Source organism: Phaethon lepturus, unplaced genomic scaffold (genome assembly GCF_000687285.1).
Source record: "Phaethon lepturus isolate BGI_N335 unplaced genomic scaffold, ASM68728v1 scaffold13365, whole genome shotgun sequence".
In the NCBI taxonomy this organism is placed as follows: domain Eukaryota; kingdom Metazoa; phylum Chordata; class Aves; order Phaethontiformes; family Phaethontidae; genus Phaethon; species Phaethon lepturus.
Window position 1 is genome coordinate 2,920 of NW_010538434.1, and position 26,967 is coordinate 29,886.

At 37.0% G+C, this 26,967-nt stretch overlaps 1 protein-coding gene across 1 annotated transcript in view; it reads right to left on the reverse strand.

Moving 5' to 3' along the window:
• Positions 1-3,463: 3,463 nt before the first annotated feature.
• PACSIN2 (protein kinase C and casein kinase substrate in neurons 2) overlaps positions 3,464-26,967 on the reverse strand; it is a 27,138-nt gene continuing 3,634 nt past the window's right edge. The window contains exons 2-10 of the mRNA XM_010286807.1: positions 19,883-20,039; positions 18,896-19,131; positions 18,041-18,196; positions 16,803-16,978; positions 13,914-14,034; positions 11,640-11,764; positions 10,860-10,976; positions 9,707-9,903; positions 3,464-5,319 (exon numbers count right to left, since the gene is read on the reverse strand). Coding sequence (XP_010285109.1) covers positions 5,207-5,319; positions 9,707-9,903; positions 10,860-10,976; positions 11,640-11,764; positions 13,914-14,034; positions 16,803-16,978; positions 18,041-18,196; positions 18,896-19,131; positions 19,883-20,039 — 1,398 coding nt within the window. The 3' untranslated portion in view covers positions 3,464-5,206. The remainder of the gene's footprint in view (positions 5,320-9,706; positions 9,904-10,859; positions 10,977-11,639; positions 11,765-13,913; positions 14,035-16,802; positions 16,979-18,040; positions 18,197-18,895; positions 19,132-19,882; positions 20,040-26,967) is intronic.

The following is a 26,967-nucleotide window of genomic DNA, read 5'->3' on the forward strand; positions in this document are numbered from 1 at the left end:
TGGAAATAGCCTCCATATCCTAATCTCCCCCTAACAGTTACCTTGCCCAGTCCTAAAGGAGAACCAAACTTGATTCTAAATAATGGAAACCATAAGAATAAGCCCTGAAAGGTGATGAATGTTTCCAGGGAATAGAGGTGGGCCTCTTGTTCTTCATCAAGTTTGCGATTTGAGTGGATTGCAGAAAGAGGGAAGGCAGGAAGAAAGAATAGTAGCAGTGGTGGGAAAGTGGACCACAACTGTTGCTTTGCCAGTTATGCCTCAGTGTAGTAATGTCATGTCTTGCTAGTGGTTTCCAAGAATGCCCAAAATACACATATTTCTATTCCCAGTGCACACAGTACTCCTTAAAAATTCCTTCCATGGCAGCTGGTGTGACAAACATACACATGGAGAAAGACTGCTATATGTGTACCCTCAGAAACAAGCACCGGACAAGTACATTCCCTAGAAGGGCTGCATTACAAGCCCTCTCATCAGCTACAAGCACAGAGCAATTCATTGCCAGCATGCAAGAGTATGATGCTGGGTGTTGCTGTTTCACAAATCAAAACCCAAGAGCTCTTCTTCTTACTGACAACCCAGAATGCAGTTCCAATTTGATACAAAGATTCCATTATGAGGAGAATCAAACATTGGAACAGTTTTCCTGCAGCAACTGAAATCTTTGTCCTTGGGGGTTGTCAGGACCCAACCAAAGCCCTCAGCAACCTGCTTCTAGTTCAGCGTCGTCTCTACTTTCAACAGGAGGTTAGACTGGAGATGTCTTGAGGCCCCTCCTCCCTGAATGATTCTGTGCTAATACTCCCCTCTCTGCATACCTAGGCTAGGCCTGAAACGGATTGGTTGTCCCTCTAATACTTTGTTGATGCTCAATTTTTGGGTGCTGTAACTACTCTGTGAGCTGATGCAGCATAGGCAAAGCAACCTGTTCAAATGCTTTCTCCTACTCTCACGTATCCAAATGCTGCAACAAAAGTCGCAGGTTCCTGGATCTTGCCAGACAGCCCTGCCAGGATATACGAATACAAAGAAAGATGACAGTTTAGGACAATCTCTTGAAAACTGTCTGCTCTCTAGGTCTTGGGCTGATTTGATAACCAGAGGTAGGCACTTCCATCTGCATGGAGTTGTATGGAATTACAGGTTCAGTGGCCACATACTGTCTCACAGCACTAAAATATTTGCTGCCATTCCCAACCTTCAAAGCTTTTACTTCTGTAAAATTCTATTAGTGCTCTCTCCAGTTATTATCAAGCCTCCCGTTGCTTGTTTTGTCCTCACACTGCTGCCGAGAAATAATGGAATATAGGTATAGTCCCAGGTCATGCTAGCTAGATCTTCGTTACCTTCCCAGTGCCAAAGGTTCTCTCAGAGTCAGAGGGTATGTATGAATTGTGCTTGATGGAAAACCTAGTCACACCAAGCAAAAATTGTCACTGCTTACAGCTATATTGTGCATAATGAAAATATGTTGCCTCATGACAGCTGTAGCTCAAGAAGTTTTAGGCTGGCCTCCCTCTGCAAATGACATCCTCAAGGACACAATATAGTCCCAGACATGTATCATTCCTGTACATATAATACAGACAGAAAATCTCTTATCTGGAACAGAAATATCAAGCATTCAAATACCTACTCCCACAATATGGAAATGAAGTTTAGTAACTACATTAAAAACCAGTTGAAACCAGTTCAACACATCAATACATTTTTATTTACTACTAGTGCATTGTTTGTACTGATAACATCAAGAAGCATAACCACTTCAAACAGGTGAGGTTTCTTGGAGCTTTCCGCTCTTGAAAGCGGTCTATATCTCAACAACATGGCCCAGTACAAAGCCAAAAAGTTAATATAATGTAACTTACAGACAACCGCCTCTGCACACTCAATACTCAGTTGTGCTTAGGTAAGCCTCTTTTGTATTAGCAATGCAAGGCACTCACCAAGCTACAGCTGGAAGCAGCGTCCCATTGCAAAACCCACCTACATTTGCCACATGATAGAATTTAATCTATGCAGGGCAATCAAATTTCAGTGATTTCTGCACAGGGGTTCTAGAAATATCCATCATTGTAGTACTTCACAATTCATAGATGTTTACGTCACAACATGGGAGATTTCATGGGTCATGCAGAAAAGAGATCTAGCTGAGGTAACAGGTGACTTGGATTTTCAAAAAGTTCATGCTAATATCCCTCGTAAAAGCCAAAGTAAACTGCCATGAAATAAAGGAAATGGTCATTTATTAAATCAGTTACTGACTACAGTAATAAAAAGTGGGAGGTTACTGGTGTGTCCCCCAGAGGGATTCATGCTTGGACTTGTAGATGTGAATATTTATCTACAAAAAGGGCAACTAGAAAGGCGGCAGTTTATTGATATTACTTATGATCACAGAAGTGGAAAGCAGCTGCAAAAGGATCTTGTACAGTACTGATTGACCAGATAAAGCAACAAGGGAATTTCTAAGTCAAATGTAAAATAAAAACACAGCCTGAACATCTCTAATGGCGTCAGAACTAGCTACTACTAAGAACAAACATTACCGGTTCTCTTTCTGGAACTGATCGTAGGTTCTCTTTCTGAACTACTTCATTTTGGTCTGTATGAACAATGGCGTGGTGTTCAGCTGTTGCCAAAGCAGTGAGCTGAACTTTCAAAATTATGAGAATTAATTTTTTTCTTATTTCATAGGACCAAAGACACAGATCAATGAAAGCCAAAAACAATACGGCTGAAGTATCACTATATGTTGTCCTGTTCCTAGACTCTTCCCAAGGCACCCACTACTACCACTGGCACAGAGCTTGTCTGACCTACTATAGTCACTCTTAGAGAAAAGAGGTTACACCTTCTGAAATGTGGACAGGTGCTCAGTAGAACTTTCAGGTACTTGAATGGAACGTTTAAGCAGCACCTAAAATATTTTTGAAATTTTGTGCTAAAGAATTAATATAGTATCCCACAAAAATCTGAATTTCTAACAGGAGAAAACAAGTAAAGCAGGCTAATAACGATACGTACTGAGCATTAGCAGGTAAACTGCTAGGTGTCAAACACACTGAAGGTACTGCCTACTGCAGTAATTGCCACATGACCCTTCTCAGGTTCTGAAACTGCTGTTTATATTTTAGTTCAAAAAAAATGAGGAAGTAAAAGTATTCCAAAAAAGTAGGATCATCTTCTATTCTCTCATTTCAGGAACAGAATCTGCAGCTCTTTGCATTGACCACTAGGTATGCTTTCAGCCATAATTAGCAAGTTCCCTCTTGTTGTGAGGTGAATGAACAACTTTCCGCCAAACCAGAAAGGATGGAGAAGATTAAGAAAATTATAATGTAACCTTCTTTATGGCTCTTTTAGACAATGCAGATTGTCACATCACATTGCAATGAAATGCACGGATTATTTGCTTCATAAGACTATTTTTACATACGTTGAAATAGTAAGAGGTGCATTCTGTGTATTTAAGAGATTAACAGATTTTATTGTTTTCTAAAATATTTTACAATACAGAGACCCAAACCAGTAATTCCTGACAATTTTAGTAACCATCTTGCAGATGAACAGTTATGTTGATACATTTTCCTGACAGAAACATACATACATCCACTTTCTAAGCTTGCACATTTTGATTCATTGAAAATGATGATTAAATATATATCTAGAAGCTCAAAAAACAAACAATAAAGTCCAAGACTACCAACAGTGTTTTAATATTACCTCAAAATAGATTTGTTAGCTTCATTACAGTGTAGCTTCCTAACACAGCATGTCTACTTACCTGATACTTAGGGTTTTGTTGTTTATTTAAACACAAATCTGCTGTAATTTTACAACCCAGTTTTAAATGTCACAAACGCATACTGTTTGACACGATTACAGATGACTAAGTTGTAACTGCAAACAAATGTATAATTTACAGTGTTCTGCTACAATAATTCATGTAAGGACTAAAGCTAGTTTATATTTTGACTCACAAATTTGTCCACAAATACTGATTTTGAGTATGTTTGTGTATTTACTGTACTTCTGAAAATCTCATCACAGAATACTTTGTCTATGGTACAGTACAGTAATGAGTATGGTAGGAAAGCAGATTTAAATATACCTATAATTTAAACTCTTAAAACAATCTAAATCTTATTGACATCAAAAGGCTTGATAACTAATAGCCATGCTCTTTATATTTTGGAATATCAAATTATATGTACATATAGACAACATAGATAGGCTCTTAATAAAAAGCATTTAGTATATTTTACAGTCTTCTCTCTTGAAAAAATTCACAGATTTAACATCTCAAATCACTCAAAAGTCATTAACAGTTTAAAGGAGACTTCCCACCCCCCACCCCGCCCCCACAAACGCGTGCTGGAAGTAGCCACTATTCTGGGGCTTTTGCATAATTTATCTGTCAAGTGCCATTTAAGATCTAGATGGAAAACTCTTAGTTTAAGTGTCAAACCACGTAAACAACATTCGTAATAGAATTCCAACCCATGATACCTGCAGATCTCTCTGCTACAAATAACCTTCTGTAACAGATATTTATTAAATACAGTATTTGTTTTACAACTTCAAGCCATGCTGACAACATAGAAAGATTACTACAACATGGAAAGAGTTTTCATTCAGTCAACTGGTGACTAAATCTATGTCATAATTTAAGTATTAATTGATAAATCTAAGCATACAAAAAGGTGCTTAACTACATAGCACTTAAATAAAAAAATACTGCATCTTTCAGACATTGCTAAGAACAAATAGAAAATTAACTATAATAATCTTTAAAATTCAAGTTGCAAGTTACTGAAGGTCACTTAAAATAACTGATTAAACGAAAGTGAGCATAAGCCACATACCTAGGGTAGAATGAGGCATAAGCATAGAAAATGCAAAAATCTTTAGGAGTCACAATAACAGACCATGTGGGAAGAAAAAGCTTAAAAAGTATTTTTCCTATCACACTATTTTTTCAACCTAACCCCTTTCCTTTGTGTTGTGCATAAATTGTGAAAACAATGTCAAATTATTCATTCAAACTTCTGTTTTTAAATCACAATGATTTCAGCATCAAGCTCTTGCCTTTTCATTAAAATATATACACTATACATCATTCAGCTTCCTCTTGCTTTAAATATATACTGTACAGGCCTACAGAGCTTTTGTAACACTTCTGTATTAACTTTGTCCTTTGTCACTGTATTGGCTCGACATAGTTTGCTGGGTATAAACCAACTTGTCCATTGTCCAGCCGTCCTTTGCACCAACCCTGCTCATCTTCATTCTCCATTTTAGTCAACTCATCCCCTGCAAAAAGAAGAAACATTGTTAACAAGCTGTAACCTTTTAAGTAAGAACAGGAAGATAATATGACCATTATCTACATGTTCACATTTCTTCCCCTGCCCACCCCAGGCCCCAGTAGAAAGCCTCCCTTTGCTCTTCACACTTTTAATACCAAGAATACCACTTAGAGATTTACATATGGGATGAAACGCCCCCAGTTTCAATAAAATAGGAAGAAGCCAGCTACTTTGAAACTAAAACATTACATTGACAGCACTTCAAAAAGGTCATAGCATTTTTTAAAAGCACAATAAAGAATGCAAACTTTTGAAGTTATATACAGTGTTCTTTCACTGTAAGATCAAAGACTCCCTTATATCTAAAAGGTGTGAACAGACAGAGATAGCTGTGGATAGTACAATCACCTCTAAACAAGCAGAATAATCCTACTTTTTTGGCCCTCAACAAAACATCAGTGTAAGTGAAATGTTTCATTAGGTTTCCTGTCTATATACTCTTCTCAGAGTTCATGGAACATAAGGAGGAAAATGCTACAAACATTAATACATGACAGTAAAATTATCTTGAATTATATTTGCAGCTTTTCAGCATACTACTACTAAGTTGTGATGCAAAGATTTAAAAGAATCTTATACCTTACACTTTGTTATATCTCTCCTTTCCTCATCTTTTTAAGAAATATAAAGGATTGGGATTTAACTTTCCCTTTTATTGCTCTAGCTTTATACTGCTAGAAGCTGATGTTGTAGCTACGGAAAAAATAACTAAGAATTTGCTTGCTAACTTACACAGCTAAAGCTGACCCTGATTATCCATTCAGGCATTTATGAACTATAACATAACCTCCTTTTGACTATCATTCACATCTAATCTTCTACATCCTCAGGAAATACTTTAGCATTAGAGAGTCTGCAGACTCCAAGATGCTGTATATGAGCAAATGAATGTCCACGTCAGCCAGGCAAAAGAGGTCAGACTAAGTAACAATTATTTCCTCATGTACAACTTATTTGTGTCAAATTATTTCCCTAGATAAAACTGATTTCTGTTTCATCTTAGTTAGCAATAGGAAATACACGTTGAAGATATTAACCACTTAATACCATCCTAAATGGTTATAAATACACAGTCTTGTACCATTTAGGAGAACAAGAACTAGCTTAGGGACTATCAGTTCTTTGGTAGAAATGGACAAGCTTCATACTAAATATTCTCAGATATGTATCTTCTATAGCTCCTCTGTTAGCTAAAAAAGGTTAAAGCCTCATCTCCTCTATTTTGTAAGGCTACCAGATAACTAATAAAAGAACGATATGAACAAATGTTTGGTACTATGGACTGTGCTTGGCTTATGGAGACATTTTACTTTTTTCCCCACCATTTCTAATGCTGCAGAATGAGAGCATACAATTTCAAGCTTTCCTGCCACTTTTATGAAGTGTATTTTAATAAAGAGCGTAAACAATGACTATCAAGAGCCACACTGCATGAACCCCATGTAAGCCCCAATGCAGTTGCACTTCTATTAACAGCTAGGACTTGGAAACTCAGTGATCTTGGAGGTCTATGAAAACATTACCACTTAAGTGTCATCTGCACAACAGTTACAATGAAAACAGTCTCTAACAACTGTGATAAAGATAGCATATACAATAACACATTTTGACAACATTGCATGGTCTACATTTACTGTAGGTATTTTTATTCTTAGCCATGGCAGAGACACAGTAGGGTGAGCCTGACATGTGGCAGATGGTTGTGTCCCATCCTGTTACACAATTATAAAACCTCTCATAAGATATGAATAAGCAAAGTTATTCTTCCTCTTTGGAAGCCTCCCACAGTTGTTTGCCGAGAGAGAGACAGGTATATAAAGTACTCCACTAATAAAAAGGAGTTTCTAATAAAAAGGAGTTTCATGTATTAAAACACATTTAATGGACCCTATGCACAGCATTTATACTACAGCATGTACCTAGAAGTGATCAAAAAAACTTTGCAGGCAAATTCTTTGAACACCCAAGGAAATACCATCTGAGAATATCTGCGTACATTTAAACAGATCCCCAAGATGCATTAATCCTCTGCTGACAGCTGCTTAGGAGTCTAGGCGTAGTCTGCATAGGAGCACAGGAGCAAGTGTATTTTAAATTGGCTTCTGCAGGACGTGGTGAATGTTTTGCCTTAGTCTTTTGTATGTTCAGTGTAAAACTTGTCACACCAATACTTCTGCCTAAAACCTAAGTAAGTTTGACTGTAGCCATTCTATAATTCAGCTTCTGTAAGGGGATTCACAGTCTAGTGTGTGATCCCTTTCCTACAATTGATACAACCATATAATTTGGTGTTAAAATGTACTTTAATGCCCTTCCTTCAAAGATAGTAAGCTATTTAAGTTAAGCTTACATACACCTCCTACAGTTCACAGCTCCCATACTTAATTTCTACAGACCTCACACTGAGAACCACCTGGTTCAAATAGTTTAATGCAAGTCACACAGCTGGTACTAAGGCACAAAACACCTAAGTTTGTATTCAACTATTACATCTGCGTGTACAAACATTGCATAGTTTTGCTACTGAAAGGCTAGTTACTGTAAACCCTTGGAATGTCATCCTATACATGTATTTCAAGAGGATTAGCACACTTCCAACCCCTGCTGAGAAAAAAAGGAGCAGTTAAAGTCTACAGAATAAAGAATAATTTTAGCTGCTGTGCATTCCAGAGAAAGCTCCAGATGTTTTGTTACTACCATCCTTCTGTTAGGACACAATTCAGCGAAGTTAATGGACAAACCAACTCATTCCTCCTCTCTGGAAGCCTACAATACTTGTCTACAAAGAAGAAGAGTCAGAGAGTTTCACTACTAAAAAAGGAGGGAGGCAAGTGAAAGGTGGAAGAACCACACCTGAGTTGTGGGCTTTTTTGGTTTAAAAAAGACACACTGTATTTAGAATATGACCTGGAAACACACTGTTCCGAGCACCACCTTTCTTCATAAGCAGAATGGAAGTCTAGCAGTTTACTCATTAGCTACATCACTGACTTGTTTGCTATATTATCTTTAAGCCGTAACATCTATCCAAGACCCACTGTAGATGGTATAGAAGTAGCACACTTCTCAGGACCTCCAGCTGAAAGGGAAGCAGAACTACAGGTTTTCTCAAACTTCCTTTCAATGCTTGAATCCTGTTTTTACCCTACAACTAAGTCGGTTTTTACAGGAGAAGGGAGTAAATGACAAGTAAACGGGAAAAGAGACAAGATCAATGAGATTGCCTATCTCATTTTCAGAAACTAAACTTCTGTTTGCTTTTGCTAAACTACTCAGGCAATCTTGTTCTGGAATTCCTGGGTTTGGTAAACTTTTCATGTGCAACTCTACTGGGCAAGACAGTAGAACAATTGGCTGAACTCCGAGCTCGAAAGGCATGGACAGGACATTTCACCTTTCATCACTAGAGGGTGCTGCCTCCGGGCTGCCCAGATGATGAAAAACTTGGAAGTCTCCTACTTTCTTAAACTGCCTAGGAGCTCGCTCAGCGCCCAACGGCTAGTAGAGCTAGCCCAGACAAACTGGAGGCAGCAGCATCCATGGCGTGCAGCCATCATACCCTTGGGCCAACGTCGTATGCATGGAAACATACTGCGGCATGGGTTTCTCCTGTCAGTTGCCTCTATTCTGTTCTCTAAGCTGCTATAGCAGCAAGGTAAAAAAGGAACAGGGTTTATGGCTCAAGGGAAATACTATACATCTCCTTTCTTAGGATGTTGTAAGCATACCCTAATATAACGCAAGACAAACAGGTAAAGACAGTTACTGTGCTTAACATACACTGAAGAGAGGTGGAAAGAGAGAGGAAAAAGTTTATCTGTCCATGGCTAAGTTTTTGACCTTAAAAAGTTAGCACTCTAGGAAGCTGAAGGCCAAAAAAAGGGACACTTCCATTTTAAACAAAAAATATCAATTGATTAAATATTGTTTTAAGATTAGCTGCTGTAGCCTTTTCCTTTAAAAAGACAACTGTGCAGGGTTGGCATTTCTAGACAGCTAAAAGCAGCAGCTGTTACTGTCACCAACTAAGAAATGGGGGAGATAGGATTATCAGTTCTGCAGCTCATTTTGTTTAAGACAAAACGGTGAGAAAGGAATATCCCAAACAGATGCATCCCAACACATGCCAAGCAGATTAGAAGTCAGTGCTTCCAAACAGGGGATACTAAGAAGCATTATCAGTAGGGGTAAGGGTTAGATAGGATCCTGTAAGCAGAGCTGTACATTCAGAGAAACAGGTGACTTTGGAAAATAAAAGCTGAAGAGAAAAACTCCTCCCTTTCCGCCTTTCTCCTTTTGATAAATATTTTAAGTGAATGCTGTAAACTTACCAGCTTTAAAGCTGAGTTCATCTTGCTCTTGGCCCTCATAGTCGTACAGTGCACGTACTCTCACCTCCATTGCAGGAGAGGTATCTTCATCAAATGGATTGGTGTCTCCATTTGCATCAGTGGAAGAGAAGGGATTGTTGGACTCTTCATCAGACCAATCTGTAGGGTAGCTTTGGTTTTTTTCATAGCTGCTAACACTGAAAACAATTTTTAAATTATTTTTTTCTGCTCTTAGAATAGGAGACTAGAAATACCACTAAGACATCTGTTCCCCTAATTAAGCTTAAACTCCAGATTAAGGCCCAGTTTTGAAACTTTATTTCTGGTATTTTCTCACCTATTTTTAGCTGACAATACCTCATTGAAAAAAGGCGTTATTGCAATACATTTACAAGGTTAGAAAAAGGCAAAAGGAAAAAAGATATCAAAGGCAACCTCCCCATGAACCCCAAAAACTTCTCTATCAAGAAATCTATATAATCCATGGGATTTACTCTAGAAAGGTAAAAGGTATGCAGGTAGTAGATGAGAGGAATTATCCGGTTTAGGATAAGACATTTAAATTCCTTTGCAGAACCTCCCTCCCAAACCTCTATGAACCTCTACAATAGCTTTCAACATTTTTTGTATGTTGCAATCCACCAATAAAGAAACTTCATTATACTGCAACAACTTGATAATTTAAAGAAAAGTTCACTGTTGAGCATGCACATGCCATTTAAGAGAGTGGTATGACATCCCTAGTGTGTATACTGAAGTAACAGGCAGCTGTTTGAGAAGGTCCTAAATAAAAATAAAGCAATCATAAAAGCAGATTTATTCAGCGGGAACACACAGAGCAATAAAGCTCCAGAAGCAGTCTCACTAGAAAAACCTGTGAGTTTTAACATTTTATAGGACTGGTAAAGGAAGGAAAAAAGCAACCACAGTTTTGTTAGCAACTGCCAATAACCCCAGTAGTTTCAAACCAAAGATCAAGGCAACAGATATGGCATCTGTTAGGAGAGAGAAGTTAGGTTACAGTGTTGCTTACATAACTGCTTAAAAGGACTTCATGCACTGACTGGTGTAGTGTTATAGAAACCAAAAACAGAAAACCCTGGATAGAGAAAGTGCAAGTGTGAAAACAATTAAAAAACAACATTTCACCAACTTTTTGATCTTATTGTCCTCCTTTTCACTGACAGTACTCCCAGTATCTTCTTCATCTTCAAAGGGATTGTAACTTGATTGTACTGACTGCACTGTGTTACTCTGGACACTAAGACTGCTAATTTGGAAAAGAAAGAGCATTATGGTGACCCTATCTGTTTAAGAGTAGAACACTGTCATTGCTGTCCCACTAAGCAGTTGCTTAGCAGACCCCTTCTCCAGCCACAAAAAACCAAACAAAAACCCAAACATCTATCAAGTTTAGCATATGACCCAAGAAAATTTGGAAAGTCTCACATAGGATACATCCCTCCAGAATTAGAATATCCTTTGTGGACCATAATTTCTTTTTCCTTACTGCCTGCAATAAAAGGCAGTGTGATTTTTCTAGCCAGTTTCATTCCTTTCTAAACCACCTGATGTTAACAGTTTTGTATTAATCACATCCAGAATTCTGGAGTGATAAATGTTTGGCAAGCTAAGATTTCAAAGTATAATTGTCATTTCTAGAGATGGGAAGATAGGAACAGACTAACTACCAGATTAGCTACAGAAAGTTCAGTTTCTCATGAAGTTCAGTTTCTTTTAAAACCCAATGGACAGAGAACTGAAAATGGAGAATAATTCAAAAAATATCTGGTGAGCTGCAGAAACACATCACTAAAGATGCTCACAGATAATTAACATTTGGTTGGACAGTGACTTTTTGATACCATAGATCTTAGTGTACTCGAAGATAACAATCCTTTCCATTAGTCTTTTTAGGCATGAAAAAAAATACCTGCTATGTTTGTTAGGCTGTGAAACTTGATCTCCTGTCTGATTAATACCAGTCAGAGTCACTCCATCAGAAGCCTTCTTCTTTTCTCTTCTACTGAGAGTGCGATTCAGATCTGCAGACCACTCCTGTCAATGAATACAAAATGTGACTGAGAAATCTAACTGAACAACTAATTACTACATTTAATTCTCAGACTGAGTTATGAACATACGTCTATACATACAACAGTACAAATAATTATTAAAAAAGTAGGTTACTCTAAATGTTTCAATTATAGTTCCCATCTACTTCCTACCCTAGCCCTACAGACATCTGTGCTACTCGCAATATCCCAAGGTTACCTGTACTTCTCTGCTTAGTATTCTGAACACCTTGAAAAGACTTAAAATACCAGACATCTGGCAGACAGCTGGAGAAATCAAAGGAGTTGGCCAGTGCAGCTCTTTAAAGTACTCTTTAAGTACTGAGAGGGCTCACTGTTTCAAATAATGCCAAAACATCTGGCTTTAAAAGGTAAACCCTACATTTAATTTAAAAAGGTATTATAATCTAAGACAGGGCTTACTTCTCAAAATCTGCTCCAAGAATGACCTAGGAAGCAGCTCATTTTTAAACTCATTGTATATCGCTTCTCCTGTCCCTAAGATTTGAGCCCTTAAGGTACTTCACTCTACTTTTAGTGAAACTTATTGTCCTTAAAAGCCATCCATAAGCATTAAGGCTCAAACCAACACAACTGTTGACAAGACTAATGATGCCATTTGTAAAGTATCCCCTCCTTGATGGTTCATTCAGATGGTTCAGAAGGCAGACTTGGTGAGACCTAAACACAACTTCTACTTATCGAGACAAACTAAGCTGCATACTGATATAAAGCAGGAACCAACAGAGAACAAACTGGACGCAAGCAAATATCCTATGCTGAGACATGTTTCATCTCAGAAGCCTTAAAGGTAAAGAAAAGTCAGGAGATAGTTTGCTATACAAAAGATAGCTTTTGAGATAAGTATTTTTAACAGGAAATGAAGATTTTGCAAGTTGCTATTACTACTGTTTTATACATGTAGCACAGTCAGTCCTCAGTGATTTCTGGCCAACTTTTCAGAGGTATCTCATTATTTTAACTTTCTAGAAATACATATTGGATTTCTGAGTTACCATAAAGACCACTGACCTAAGCATATTTGCAGTTTATAATGCAATTTCATATTCATTTGATCACAATTTTTTTTTTACTTACGTCATCCTTGTAGCATGTAAATGAGAAAAAAACTTGATTAGAAAAATAGTAACAACACTACTTAATCTGTTAATTATAATGCTTATGAAAAAGGATGGTAATTTCCCCACACAGAAGTAACTGTAGTTCGGCTTTTCAGGCAAAGTAATTCTGCAGTACTGTTACGGGTTTTCTTCCTCAAACCTTCTAAGCTAGAGTTACTCAATGTTTTAAAAACAAGGGATATTTTCCATTATGGTTAATAAGGGAACAGTGAACACTCCCGAGTTGATGTTTCTACTCCATTAACTTAATGCCTAGAAATTATTTCAACTAAACCCATGATTCTGGTCAGACAAATTTATCCCGATTCCAGCTATTTGATATTCTGATAGCATGATCTGCACTGATACATTTTGGCACTTGTTTCTTGCAGGCTTTGTTAGCAGAACACTACTTAAAAAAAAAAACCTCCTTTTTTGGGGAAGATGTTTTCAGCAACAAAATTACCAATTGGTTAAAGGTGGAACTTCTCTTAATATAACAGTATTGAAAAAACTAGTTAAGACTTAAAAATATGAATTGTCAGGACTGATTGAAGTATTTGGTTCAAAGTCTTTTCGAAGGTTCAAAACCTTTTCAAAGTCTTTGCTGCCTACAGTGTAATTACCTGCTAATAGCAAGGAAGTTCAAATTGAAGTCTGACACCAAAAGGGAAAAGTAAAATACACAGGATAACATATACAGGTGTCAGAGATGTATCAACTAAACCATGGCTTACTAATGACTTCAGCTTAAAAAAACCCACACTATACAGTCTTCTGGTTTACCTCTTTTCTCTTTAACTAAGTGCCTGCTATAATCACCTCCAAAAGGTGGGAGATGAAGAGAGCCCAATGGAAATTAAGAAAACAAAACTACTATGACTTGTAAAACAAAAAAAAATTCACTGCTGGAAGCCTGAATTTAAGAGTTATACTAGGGAGGAATATGACAAAGAGCAAAGAGGAAAAACTAGGCAAAACAAGTCTGGGTTTTAAGTACTCTGACCTTACCTCAAACTGAGGCCAATTCATTGACATCCCTGGACCTTGATTAGCTCTAAACCACCGCAAGTCTTCCACAGCATCTGCTGTTTTGATATTCTGTTCCAGTTCACGGTAGATATTTTTGTAACTGCAAAACAAATTCATCTTCAAATATAGTGTAACATTTAGAAACATGGCAAATGCCCTAGTCAGATTTAAAAAAAAAAATTCGAAGTTCACAATAGTATTGAAAAAAAAAAAAACTTAGAGCAAGACAGAATCTTAAAACTCTGTGACAGATATATTAACTGCCTGTAAAAAGGAAGAGTAGTCCAATAAGTAAGATTGCTGAAAGTTCACAAAAACATAAAATCCTTATTTGCCAGATTTTAGAATTATGACTCTTGTGTAAAGTAACTTAATCGGCTGTCATCAAATGTAGGTTTCACATGGGAATGTATTTAAATTACTGAATGCCAATCTTGAAGTTTCTTGATTTTAAAAGCTTGTCTACAAGACAGCAGAATCTGGTAAGTCCATAGCATTCTGTTAAAAGTCCTGTCTTCACCCAATGAGAATTCTAAGTCATTATAAAAATAAAAATCTTAAACCTGAGGCAGAGTTAAATGGGCTAAACATTTTCCTATGCAGGTATAATATCTGCTAACTGCTTTTATTGTTTTAGGTAGTCTCTGATTTTACTAACTATCAAATACTGTAAAAAAGAACCTTACTACTTTTACTTATCTCTTAGTCTAATTGTTTTTCATTAAAGCTGAATTCTCGTAAGTCTAAAGTATTTTACAGAAGTCATGTTGCAGATACAACATTGATCCCCTTGCACACAATGTATTCACTCTACAGACTATGACCACAAATACAATTGCTTTATACCAAAAAAACCAGTATGGTGCAATATGGAACTCGGAGTATAAAGAGCCTGTAACACAACAGCCACAAGGCTTAAAATAAGAGACACAGAACTGCTAGTCTGTATTCAACCTAGAGAGAATTTGGGAAAATCCTTCCAGAGGAAGTCACACAAAATTTAGAACTGGAATTTATTAGTGCTACATTGTCAAGGAGTCAGACTTTCTCAAAATATACATCCAAATTTCTCAATTTCTATATATTAGTTGAGTGCTTTAACATGTGTGCAGTATGTTTGGTTTTTTTCCCCTATACCAGTGGTTCTTTGAATGTATTTAAGCAATAGAAAGGCATGTATTTTAAGAAAAGGAATAAAGCATTTTGAATGACTTGCTAGCCATCACTTCAAACAATAAACTGTAGGTCTACATCTGTAGACAACAGGGCAGGGCTATTCCCCGGACAGTATTCTTCAGCATTATTAGTCTTAAGTTAAAAATCAGACTTCCTTTTGAGGGTTTATTCTACACTTTTTATCTCTGTGTATTCAATGAGACAGAGATAAATAAACAGTTACAGTTGCTTTATCCCTAGAGTCATCCTAATAGTTCTTTTCTTTGTTTGCACCTTATTAACATATCATAAGAAACCCCTCCTGAACGTCCTAAGTATCTCAAAAGGAAATTATTGCCTCTCCACTTGGTAGTCTTCTGCAGTCTTCCCCCAACCTTGCCCTTTCAGTCTACTATTTCTCATTTATTTCTGTTCTGTAGTTTCTTTCAATCTGATTAAACTGAATTCAAAGGGGCGATCCTATCTATCTACTGAGAGTAAAAAGAACCTGTCTTCCACAGCAGTTCCGTAAGAACTCTCAAGCAACCTAAAATGATAATGATACTAAAATAAGTGATCTTGCCCTTACCTATTGCTTGCTCTGTATTTGCTCTTGCCGCTATGTCACTCCCTTTGCTTATGCCAGCACTAACATCCGAGTGGCTGCACAGCAAGTCAATTTGGAACACTAACCAGGGTTAAAATCAAACTAGATTCTTCCTGCCCTAGGTTACCTCGATCAGCTCCTTAATTCCACTGGTTGGACTACCATAGGAGTTTTGTTACTAGCAGAAGAGGGAACAGACATGAGCAGCCAGCCAGGAGCACACTTTTCTCCTTTTAACTGAAATGCCAACCACAGCACACATGAAACTCTGCTGTTACAAGTGGGATGTAAAATTCCACTACTGTTACAGCATTTGCTGCAAGTATTCCAGTGGCTGCCTTCTCAAATGCAAGACAGAACAAAAACATTATAACCACTGTCTTGCTGACATACCAAAGTAGCTTTGTATCAAAATGGCCTGTAGTAGTTGATGACATGCCACACAGTCTGACAAAATAACCTGCATGAGTTCTGGTTTGAGTTCCCTAGCAGAGGTTTAGTTTTCTTTGAATGTAGCAAGGAAGGTCCAGGCAGAAAGAACAAAGTGCAAGACATGCTTTGTACATACTACACTATAAAGAGCAGCCTTTGAAATTCAGATGAACAAGAGTTCAGCAACAGTCAACCAATGGATCTTTAACATTTATCCCCCAGTTAAGGTAAGACTGAACTCCAATATTTTAAAAGTGAATGTGTTTACACTACAAAGTTCATGCTGTCTTACACTAATAAATTCTAGTTTGTTCTCCAATAAACATGCAAGACATAATATACCAAAACATTCCCTTCCCTATCTTTGATCCAGCATTTTTTTATTCTAAGCTCTGAATCCTTTCTAATTGTCACACATTTGATTATAAAAATACAAGAATTAGGGTTTCTTGGTTCACTTAACACTGTGTTGAATAAAAGCAGCAAATGTTAAAGATAGATGCTGATCTGATCCAAGACAAAACAAAGATTTAAGCTCTGTCACTTACACTTTAAAAAAATTGGAGCAACACATTAGAAACAAATCAGATTCCAAATTCTGATCTACTTGAAGTATGGATTACTTTTGACTGAAAAGTATTAAGCATTAATTTCGAAGTCTTACACAGTTTTACCTTGCAACATTAGACAAGTCAAGGTGTTTTTGAACTTCCAGTAACACTTCTCGAAAGAAACGTAAGCGTTTTTCCTCAAACTGCTGACACTGTTCAAATACCTGCTCCATGTTTTCCATATATTGAGGAGTGGCATTATCTAACTCTTTCAGTGATTTTTCATACTTTTCTTTTGTCTGGGGGTGGAAAAACAAACTGTTAGCAATATATTTTATTACTACCCTACATAACTGACTTATCAATGTAGTCATGGATTTAGAACAGAAGTTCCCTATGTTAGGTCACAGCAAGAATTACTTAACAAAGCTGCAGAACAGTTACAATAAAGCTCTAAGCCTCTTCTCTGGCTTTTTAACAGAAACCATGACAAATGTTAATGTAATAATAAAGATAAAAACCAAAGGAGCCACAGAGTAAATCAGAGCAGGCAGTCTTTCAAGTTAAAGGTCTCTTATTTGAAGATCTCCAAATAATTTCATAGTTTTGTCTTTTCTCCTTCAGTAATTTACATAGTTCACTGTTGAGTTATGACCAGAAAACCAAACATTGTATACATTCCTGTGAACATAAATTGCATACAGTATGAGCTCAGTTAACAGGCAGAACCTCAGACTCCATACTAATTTACAGAAGTAGTACACAGACAGGAATTAGAAGATCCCACCCAATGTAACATCAGCCTTCCAGATCACAGAACAGCATTCTCAAAGGGAAAAGATGTCTTTGAAGAAAGTCACACAAGAAAAGCCTCTTGGTAGCAGCCTGCTAAAGATATAAACCAAACTGGCCAACAGAATGGCATTTCCAAAAGTGTATTTACTTTTATTTAAATGGATTATATCAGTTCACTTTCTTTAAAAAATACATTCTGCAGTCAAGAATGGCTACAAGTTTAGATGTCAGCAAGTTTTAAGCGCCTACCTCGCAGCCTCTCAAATGAAATAGCTCAACCCTTACTACTGAGTAGAACTCTGTCCTAGAAGTTCAGTCTTGTTCTGCTTCGTTCCCTGCTGGAAATACTTACGTGAAGTAGAGGCAATACATTATTCGTTCTTCACAGAAGAACTTGGCAATAACATATACTTTGGAGAAAACTAGATTTTGGTATATGACTGTAACTGAAAATGAGCTGCACTGCAGTCCACAACACATTCAGGAAGAGGAAAAAAAAGCTTAACTATGCACAAGCTATACATTAAAAAGACTGCATACAAACAGTACGTTAGTATACAGTATACCTTTAGTACATCTTGTTTACTTCTCTCCACTTTGTCTTGTAATTTCTTAAGTTGTTCAGGATTTAGGGCTGGATCAGCTTTGCTGTTTGTTTCTCTGGATATAGCCAGTTTCTCCTCTTTGCAGGCCGCATGGTATGCTTTCTTTGCAGCTTCCACCTACAAAGTAGATTTGAATATTTGCATCTGGGACAGTTTATACAACAACCATTAACTGAATTTTTTAGCCTTATAATCATGTTGCAATGAAGAAAGTGTCAGGTTTTGTTTCAGGATGTTCTTTCCTTTTTTTTTTAGGTTTTTTTTTTTGTTTTTTTTTTTTTTTCATTTAGGCCAAGGAATGAACAATACACAAGGAAATTATTGTATTAGTTGATGAATCAGCATTCTCTCACCATATAAGAAATGTCACTCATACAGCTTAGAGAAGTGTGGAACAGACTCAAGAAAAGGTTTACAGCAAGTCCCCAAATAGAACATTTTTTCCCTCATGCCCATGTTTTCCTGCTCCCCTTCTTCTACAAACCTGTTATTTAAGAATAATGTTATATGACAGGGAAAAAAACCCACACACACTTTTCCCCTGCTCATTTCTTTAAGCAATTCATAACTTTCAAATGCATGAAATCAGATACTGTTAAAAATGATAGCTTAAATTCCCCTTCTCCCAGATTTTCACTGAAGTCACCAAGACTAGGAGAGACCAAGAGAAAAATTTTCAGAAGAGGACAGAAAGCAAGAGATCTTTTTGAGAAAGGAGGGTCCAGCAGAGAGAATAGGGAGTTTACTCCCTTATAGAGATTTGAGACAATAATATATTGTAACACAGGAGATCTAGTAGATAATCTACTGCTGTACCTCTTTCAGCTTTTTTGCCCAGGGTTTCTGAGCTTTCCTAAATCCATCTTCTGCTTCTTTGGTTTCCTTAAATCCTCCCATCATTTGCTTATGAAAGGCTTCCTTCTGCCAGTTCTTGATTTTTTCAAAGTCTTCATTCATCAGTGAACCTTTTACTTCTAGATGTAGTTCACTCACTTTTTCAGCTTCTGACATAAAAGCACACCAAGCCCTTTCTACTGTTCCATACTGTGGGCCTAAACACAACAGAAAGTGTCATTCTCGGTAGCCACCACCCACATGGAACTTATATTCCCAAGAAACTGCCTGAAGCTATTGACTTATATTCACTTGTAAACAGCAATATTGGTGCAAATCTAGAAAAGGGAACAGTTTCTTTTCAGATAAATTTAGGGTATTATGATTTTTTTTACACGAGAAGAAATAATATTCATTTATTCTGGCCTCCCTCTCCCTGTACCATGACTCTCAGTATTCCACCTATTAGCTCCTCTTGGAACTGCCTTCAATTTCTCAAATATGTTTTCAAGCATGGATAACCAGGAAAGGACAAACTATCAGAATATATTAAAATGGTATCAGATTAGCCTTCCATTAAAGCAATGCCTAGCTCTCTTATTACTAGTCTTTCCCCCACAACCACTGCCCCCTTGTTATTCAGATACACTTTTCAAACTGTGTTCTATACCATTAGTCACCTAGAAACCGCCACTTCTCTAAAACCAAATCTGTTTGGATACCTCAACACTGGAGGCAAGACTTGTCTGCTTCAGTAAAGAAACAAGCAAACTAGCAAAGGAGCAGGGCTTACTTTGTTCTTAATCAAGAAGAGCTTGATCATTTGTTACATTACTGAGACTTTGCGAAGGCTCCATTATGGGCTAAAAAGTACAAAATCTCTACTTTGTACTTACCAAAACAAAGATATACAGAAACATTGTTTTCCATTTGAGAAAGTTTTCAGAGTTCAACATCAGAATGTATTACCTTTTTCCACAAGCTGTTTCCACCTTTTTGCCCATTCTGTAAGCTGCTGAGCATACACCTTCTCTATTCGTGCCCGTTCATGAATACAATTCATAAGATCATTGCAAAGTCTGTGACCATCATCAATTCGTTTTACTGTCCGCTTGTAATTTCCAACCTATAAAGACAAAAATACGTAACAATTCCTGCATGAAAGCGCTGAAAACAAGCTTATTCTCTAATTAACACAAATAATGTTACCTAAGAGCAAGATAGTCTACTAGCACAAATTAATCAATTATAGCATAAGGTATTTTTCAACTGATCTTAAAACCTAACTGCAACACCACCACAAAGGCTACAAGCTGTCCTGTAAAAGAGTTATTAATTTTAAAAGTGAGGACTTTACTATATTTTATTAGTCCTGCAATGTAATTGTGGGCGGTCATCACCATTATTCTGCACTATTATTGCTTGGTAATGTTTTAGATAATCAAGGTATTTAACACAAATACAGTATTTCCCTCTTCCATGCTTATTATTAAGTACCTAATGCCTTAATTTTATGCTGGTTCACCTTTCAGGATTAATAGAACTGCAAAGACACGCAAAGGAGTATTTCAACTTCCTTATCAAGCATCATAATAGGGTTTTTTTTAAGAACGCAGTATGGAAAAAGTACAACCACTACATATACAGCAGAGACTGAATGGGCCCTTTGTTACAGCTGTGCTTCACTGCTGACAAACTAGATTGCAACTATTTCAAAAGTATACTGTAGAATTTAATGTGGGAAGATACTGGCAGCAAGGACATGGAGTCCCCATACCTAGAATTAACTTGCACATTCTAAAGAAAAAAGCCATAGTTGCTCAATGTACAAGCTACAAAAGGATAAAGATATAGAGAAAATGCAGACTATATAATGAAAATCCATTATATAATTAACACCCCCCCCTTTAATTTTTGTGTACACACCAACATGGAATCACCAATCTACATGACTGAAAGGGAAAGGCAGCCTGATACTGCTCCCAGAGTAATATTTCCACTGATTTCAAGGTCACTCAGGTTGGCTTTGTAAACATTAAACAAGACATAAGAACTCGGTTAACAGAATTTGCACAGCCTATTAAATATAACAGTCAGTTATCTGCCCCAATCACCTGACTAAAAAATAAAGACTAGCAGTAAGGCAGTAGATTAAATATTGAAATACTTAAAGCATGTTTGTAATTTTTACATTTGAGTCATATCCAATTCACATTTTAAATACAGGAAACCATCCAAGTTTTAGGTTCACATTTATTCAGAATTTTGTCAGCAGATGTACATGCAAGCCATCTGCTTGAGGAAAAGCTTCTCAAGGTATATAAGCAAATACTCTTAAAAGTGTATTAAATACTCTTAAAAGTGTATACTCTTACTGTTAATCAAAGCATTAAGAAAATTAAGTATCTCAAAGAATACTTTCTAAAGCCTTTGTAATGGAAGGGCAAATCATTCATCTGCACAAAATTACTCCAGCTGTAGGTTCACAGCCAAGCAGACTGTTAAAACAGGTTATGCTAGCTTGGCACAACTACTGAAGCCTTATATTAGCATCAATTTGTGTCTCCAGTTATGTGCCCAAGGATTTATGTCTCTAGCATGAACATTTCCTTTCATAAATTTTCACTATTAAATTAGCATTTTAAATGCTAATATTGAACGGGAGCTCGCTGCCTCATGGTATTTTTAATACTTTCATTTTGTGTTGTCTAAGCAAATCCTAACTTCATAGTAGTATCTAGCAGTTGCCAAATCTCAGGCAGGTATTCAGAGAACTGAATTGACCTTACCTATTATGGTCCACTCACTATTATTGCATAAGGCTACCTTTAAAGAGCTGCATGCAGACCATAGATAATTCACACACACTACCTCCTTCTCCACAGGAGGACCGAAGGAACTAGCATCATAGTTTAGAACCAGTATAAAGAAGAACCAGGCCTACAATACTAGAAAATAACAACCTTGTATTCCAAAGAAAGCCTTTTATACTAGTATTTTCATGAAAAAAAAAGTTCACTTGATTTATGAAACAATAGTTTAAAGTATGTTAGGCATCACATTCAAATTTCATGCCCTATGAGGAATGCTAGAATTTTGGAAACAGCATTTTTCTGTGTTTCATGACACAGAACATATGTTATATACTTGGCACCTAACATTTTGAAAACCTAGTAGTTTAAGTTATAGACATTGCAATGACAAATTTTTTTGAGAAGTGTAATGTGCAGCCTGCCACTGTAGAAGGCAGACTCAGAGGTATGAGAACACAAAGTATTTTGACCACAGAGGCAAGTAAAGGGAAAAGAACTCTAGTCTTTATGCATCCAAGGATCTACTAGGTTAACTGTAGATAAATTAAAACCTATGAACACAATAAAGACACTCGGAATTCTGGAGAAGAAAAACATGTCTTTGTACATTGTTTTATTCAAGACTATTTTCTCCAGTTCCTGAAGTAGACTGCAAACATTCTGCAGGATTTCCCCCATCCCCTTCACAAGAAGTATTTGAGCTAAAACAAAAATGATGAATTCTTTTATTCACAGCAACTGACCGGGGGGGGAGGGGGGGGGGAATAAAAATTCCTGTGTTGTTTCAGTCAGAGCCACAATGCCTTGTGATTTTCAGATATCTCAGTTAGCACTATTCAGTACATGAACATACGACTTTGCTAGTTAGAATAACGTTCTGATCATTCTGAGTATTGACCTTTTTCCTGTTAAACTGACAGCAGACAACTAAGACATGAAGTTATTAGTTTCCTTCTCTTACAAATAAAACATTTGTTTCAGGAAGGTAACTTGTAAGATTACAAATCTTCTTACAGTTTACTGCTTTCATTTTAGCATCACTACCTCACCCATCTAAAAGAGACATTTTATTACGCGATACCAAATTCAGTTGCTGTTTACCCTTAGTTGCTAGAAACACTTCAAAAGGAAATAACCCCAAGAGTTTATTTCTTCAAAAATACCACTATAATAGTCACTTTCTTGATGCAATCAGTGAAAATTGTGATTTACAGTTTTGTGTCACCCCCCACCTCCTTTTCTAAGTTGAGTTAGCCATGAGTTTCCTCTTTTCCACTGTGAAAAATACGGAGCTTTGCTATTCCTAAGCCTCAGTTGGTCCCATTTATTTCTGACAGGCATTATAGATGCCTTCAGATCTCCATTTTGCTTAGTCAAGAAAACATTCCTTCTCATTTTGATATTTCAAATTTTTATTTGCATGAGCAAAGCAATGTCACCTCAAATCCTTTGTCCAATCTAAGATTTAGGGAATCTGTAATAACCAGATCAAAAAAAAAACAACCCACAGACGCACACTGTGATGAGGCATTTAGCATTGTATGGTTAGCAGTCCAGTCATGTCTCCTTTGTGACCACCGGTATACTAATGTAGCCACACACTGTCACTGATATGATTTTTGGGGGAAATACTTAAAAGCATACAACCTCATTATTTTACAATTTCGCAGCACTAAACACAAAGGGAGAGTCTTAAATTTTGTAGGTTCCTTTACCTCAACTAATGGACTTGGGTATTTTAGCATATTCATAGAGCAGGATAAAAACCTATAAAGAGTTAAACCCACTGAGCAGGTTTTTCTGGTACACTGAATGAAAAATACGGGTATTTTAATTTGTCAGCAGCCCAGAAGGTGACAAATGTTCAGCTATTGCTAAACTCCAGTCAGTTAATTCTAGTGTATAATGATAATTGTTATAACCACAAATATTTCAGGAGTTTCAAGTGCCTGAAGTAAGATTTGATGTCAACTCTTTTTCCAACCTTGCCTAGCTTATTCATAACTAGTCAGTCTTTATGAACTGGAATCATTTGAAAAAAAGTCAGTCACCACAGCATACAACAAGGGTGGTTTTTATGGGCAAATATTCATAGGCAGGAAACACAATAATGAGCTTTGAAGGCTCGTAGTCAAACCCACGCATAGTGATGGCCAGTATGGGGACACACTATTTCCAGAATTCCATTTAACCACGAGTGCAATTTCTTTCCAGCTACGTCAAACAGGAAGTTTCCAAACATTTCAACCAGCATTAACATCTCTAATACTGTGGGTTTTTTTTAAATAAAAAGAATTATCTTGGTGCATAATTAGCATGTACACAGTCCAAGTACCTACGAGTACTAGATTTGTTTCAGTTTTGTAAGTTTACCCAAATAAACTCACCACTGGTTGCAAGAAAAATCCTAAGGAAGCTCTTAAACTCACAAAATCTAAAGCCAAACATACCAGTAAGCAAACACCTGGCAATATAAATAGAGAACACTCTGTTGTTCAATGTCAGAAGAAGAAAAAAAAACCCACATGTAGGAGATATGGCAGGAATCTACTATTGCAGAGTCCAAATATTTTTAAAATGAAAAAGCAAAACAGTCTGCTTCATCAGCAAAAAGCATTCATTGACAAGTAATTGAAATCCCTCAACATAGGAACGCCTTTCCAATATCGAAGAGTGATTTTTGGGAGCTTCTCCCTCTTAAACTCCCTGCATTCAACACACACCCCCTCAGTAAATACCTCATGTATATGTTGGCGGACAGTAGTAGGCATGAAGCACAGGTATCAGGAGTACCAAATGGGTGGGACCAAGACCATCTGAGCAGACAGCTTATAATGCAATTCATGGGAGGCATGTCCCAGATCAGTTGCCTCTGCTATCCTGAGTGTTGGGTTTGGGCCTTGCTTTGGGTTTTGGTTTTTGTGGTTTTGGTTTTGGGGGGTAGGAATGCATATAGTGGCCAAATGTCCTTCACCCATACTGCACAGGGGACCAACTTCCCCTTTTTGAATGAGATTAAAATCTTATCTCACTAGTGGGTATCTTCACAAATACTTGGGAATGCAATGAAAGCCATGTGCTCAGCACCTCAAAATGCACACCAGGTCCTGTCCTCTAAGGGAATCAGTCACAGGCCTAGGTTCATAGAGCTAATGCCAGTTGCTGGTCTAGCAGCTGTTCAGAATGACTATTCTTGTCTGGATAAGCAGGTGTTTTCAGAGGGCAGTTAAATAGCCCTGCAATAATGGAGAGGGCTCCGTATTGCTGATGCTAGCAGAAAATAAGGCAGAGTAAGGACGCACATCTAGGGTACAAGTGGCACACAGCCTGTGAGGGACCTATGGCTCATTAAAAATAAGGGCTTCCACAGGCAGGGTAGCTGTTCCTTTTGATGTCTTACCTTGCAAGATATGCATACACTTCTACTTTGATCTCTAGGAATGCTTACTCATAGCCTTTCTTACCTTCACAGGTATCTAAGTGAACAATAGCATTGGTCTCACCTTGCTCAAGGCATTTTTCTTTTAATATGATTGTAATAGTTATTAGCTGAAGTTTAATTAACAAAATGCATCATAAAATTGGCCTTCCATTTATTATTAATATACCAAATTCTTTAACGTGCATTTCAAAACTACTTCAGTACAACAAGGCCAATAGGGTTGTCCATTTCTTGTGTTTTACTAAAGCAGTACAATGTTGGAACCAACCCGTTTTGAAACAGTCTATTTTTGGATGCAAGAAAGTGGCATGAATGATTATGACAAGCTGAAATGTATTTACAGCAGTAATGCAAATGCTTAGAGTGCATATGACAGATGAGAAAGAAATACAAAGGGTTTCAAATTGCACATTGGGTTCCTAATTTTCACCTGGAAAAGTTACTGCCATCCTGCTCCAGGCTATTAGCAATAACCTTTGATTACCCAAAGCATGCCACCCTTGTCACCTAAGTAACACAGATGAAAGAATTCCTTGTTTGAGCATATCAGCAAGATTCCTTGGTCTTAAAATTCTGCACCTGAAGCCAGCCATGAGCTTAACCAGATACGTAAAGGTACACTGAGGCTTGTTAGGAAAAAAAAAATCTTCCATTTCTTAATTAAGGCATTACTGCAACTGAAACTTTGACAAAATCTTCCACTGTTATCATGACAATTACCTTTCAGGATGTCTTTTCTTATTATTTTGCTATTTCTTACTAAGCAAGCTGAGATGAAAACATGTACTAAATACTCTGCCTCCTAGAGTACTTCTATTTGTACTAGACAAATTAGAGGAAAATAAAAGAATTGTTCTCCTGAAAAGGATTTATCATCCTGCTAGAAGACAAAAAACTTTCAGTAGTAGCTTGGGTTAACTAAATACAGAAAAAAATCCTCGTTTTAATTGTGAAAGCTGCTATTTTTATTTCATGCTAAAGAAAGATGTGTATTTCAGAAAGCCTAATTTTTTCAATCGTATCAGCTGTTCTGATACAAGTTACTACCTATGCCTAAGCCTTGTCCTACACACATTTTTTTGACTGGTAGATCTACAATAAGTCAACACCAAGAACAGAAGTCCAAACAGCAACTTTTCCAGTTTCCTTTCAACAAGACATTGTTGACATATTTGCCAACCACAAATCTGAACCTGATAACAATAGCTATGTAGTAATAAAAAATACTAGTCTTTAAAGGAAACAAATTACTATTCCTATTGGATTTCAAGCATTGAGCTTGACTCAGTGCCAGAACTAGAAATTTCCATGAACAGTACTGAAACAGCAACCTAATAAAATAAGCTTCATAGATGAAGCAACCTACACTGAATTGCTCCATGGACAGCCCAAGCATAAGCAACCAGACAAGATTAAAGCACCAAGTTTGGAACCATGCAACCATACACTAGATTCACATTTTTAAAATGTGATCAAACTGCTAGTAATTATCTTTGTAATAAGGAACCCTAGCAAAGGAGTGACAACTCCAAAAAGACAGCAAACCCTTCTAGAGCCAGAAAACTGATTAAGAACCAAGTGTTTTATTTCCTAAAGACAACATTGTATGAAATTTCTGTCAACAGCAATGGCAAAAACTTTGACATTGGTTTATCAACATTTTATTAAGTACAGTTCTTATCAGCTCAACAAAACACCAATATTCAAGAAATAAAAGTGGTTTAGTTTCAAAGATGTGCAATAAGCAAAAAACAGTTTTCACTTCAGACAGGTCCCACACCCAGCCACCTCACTCTTTC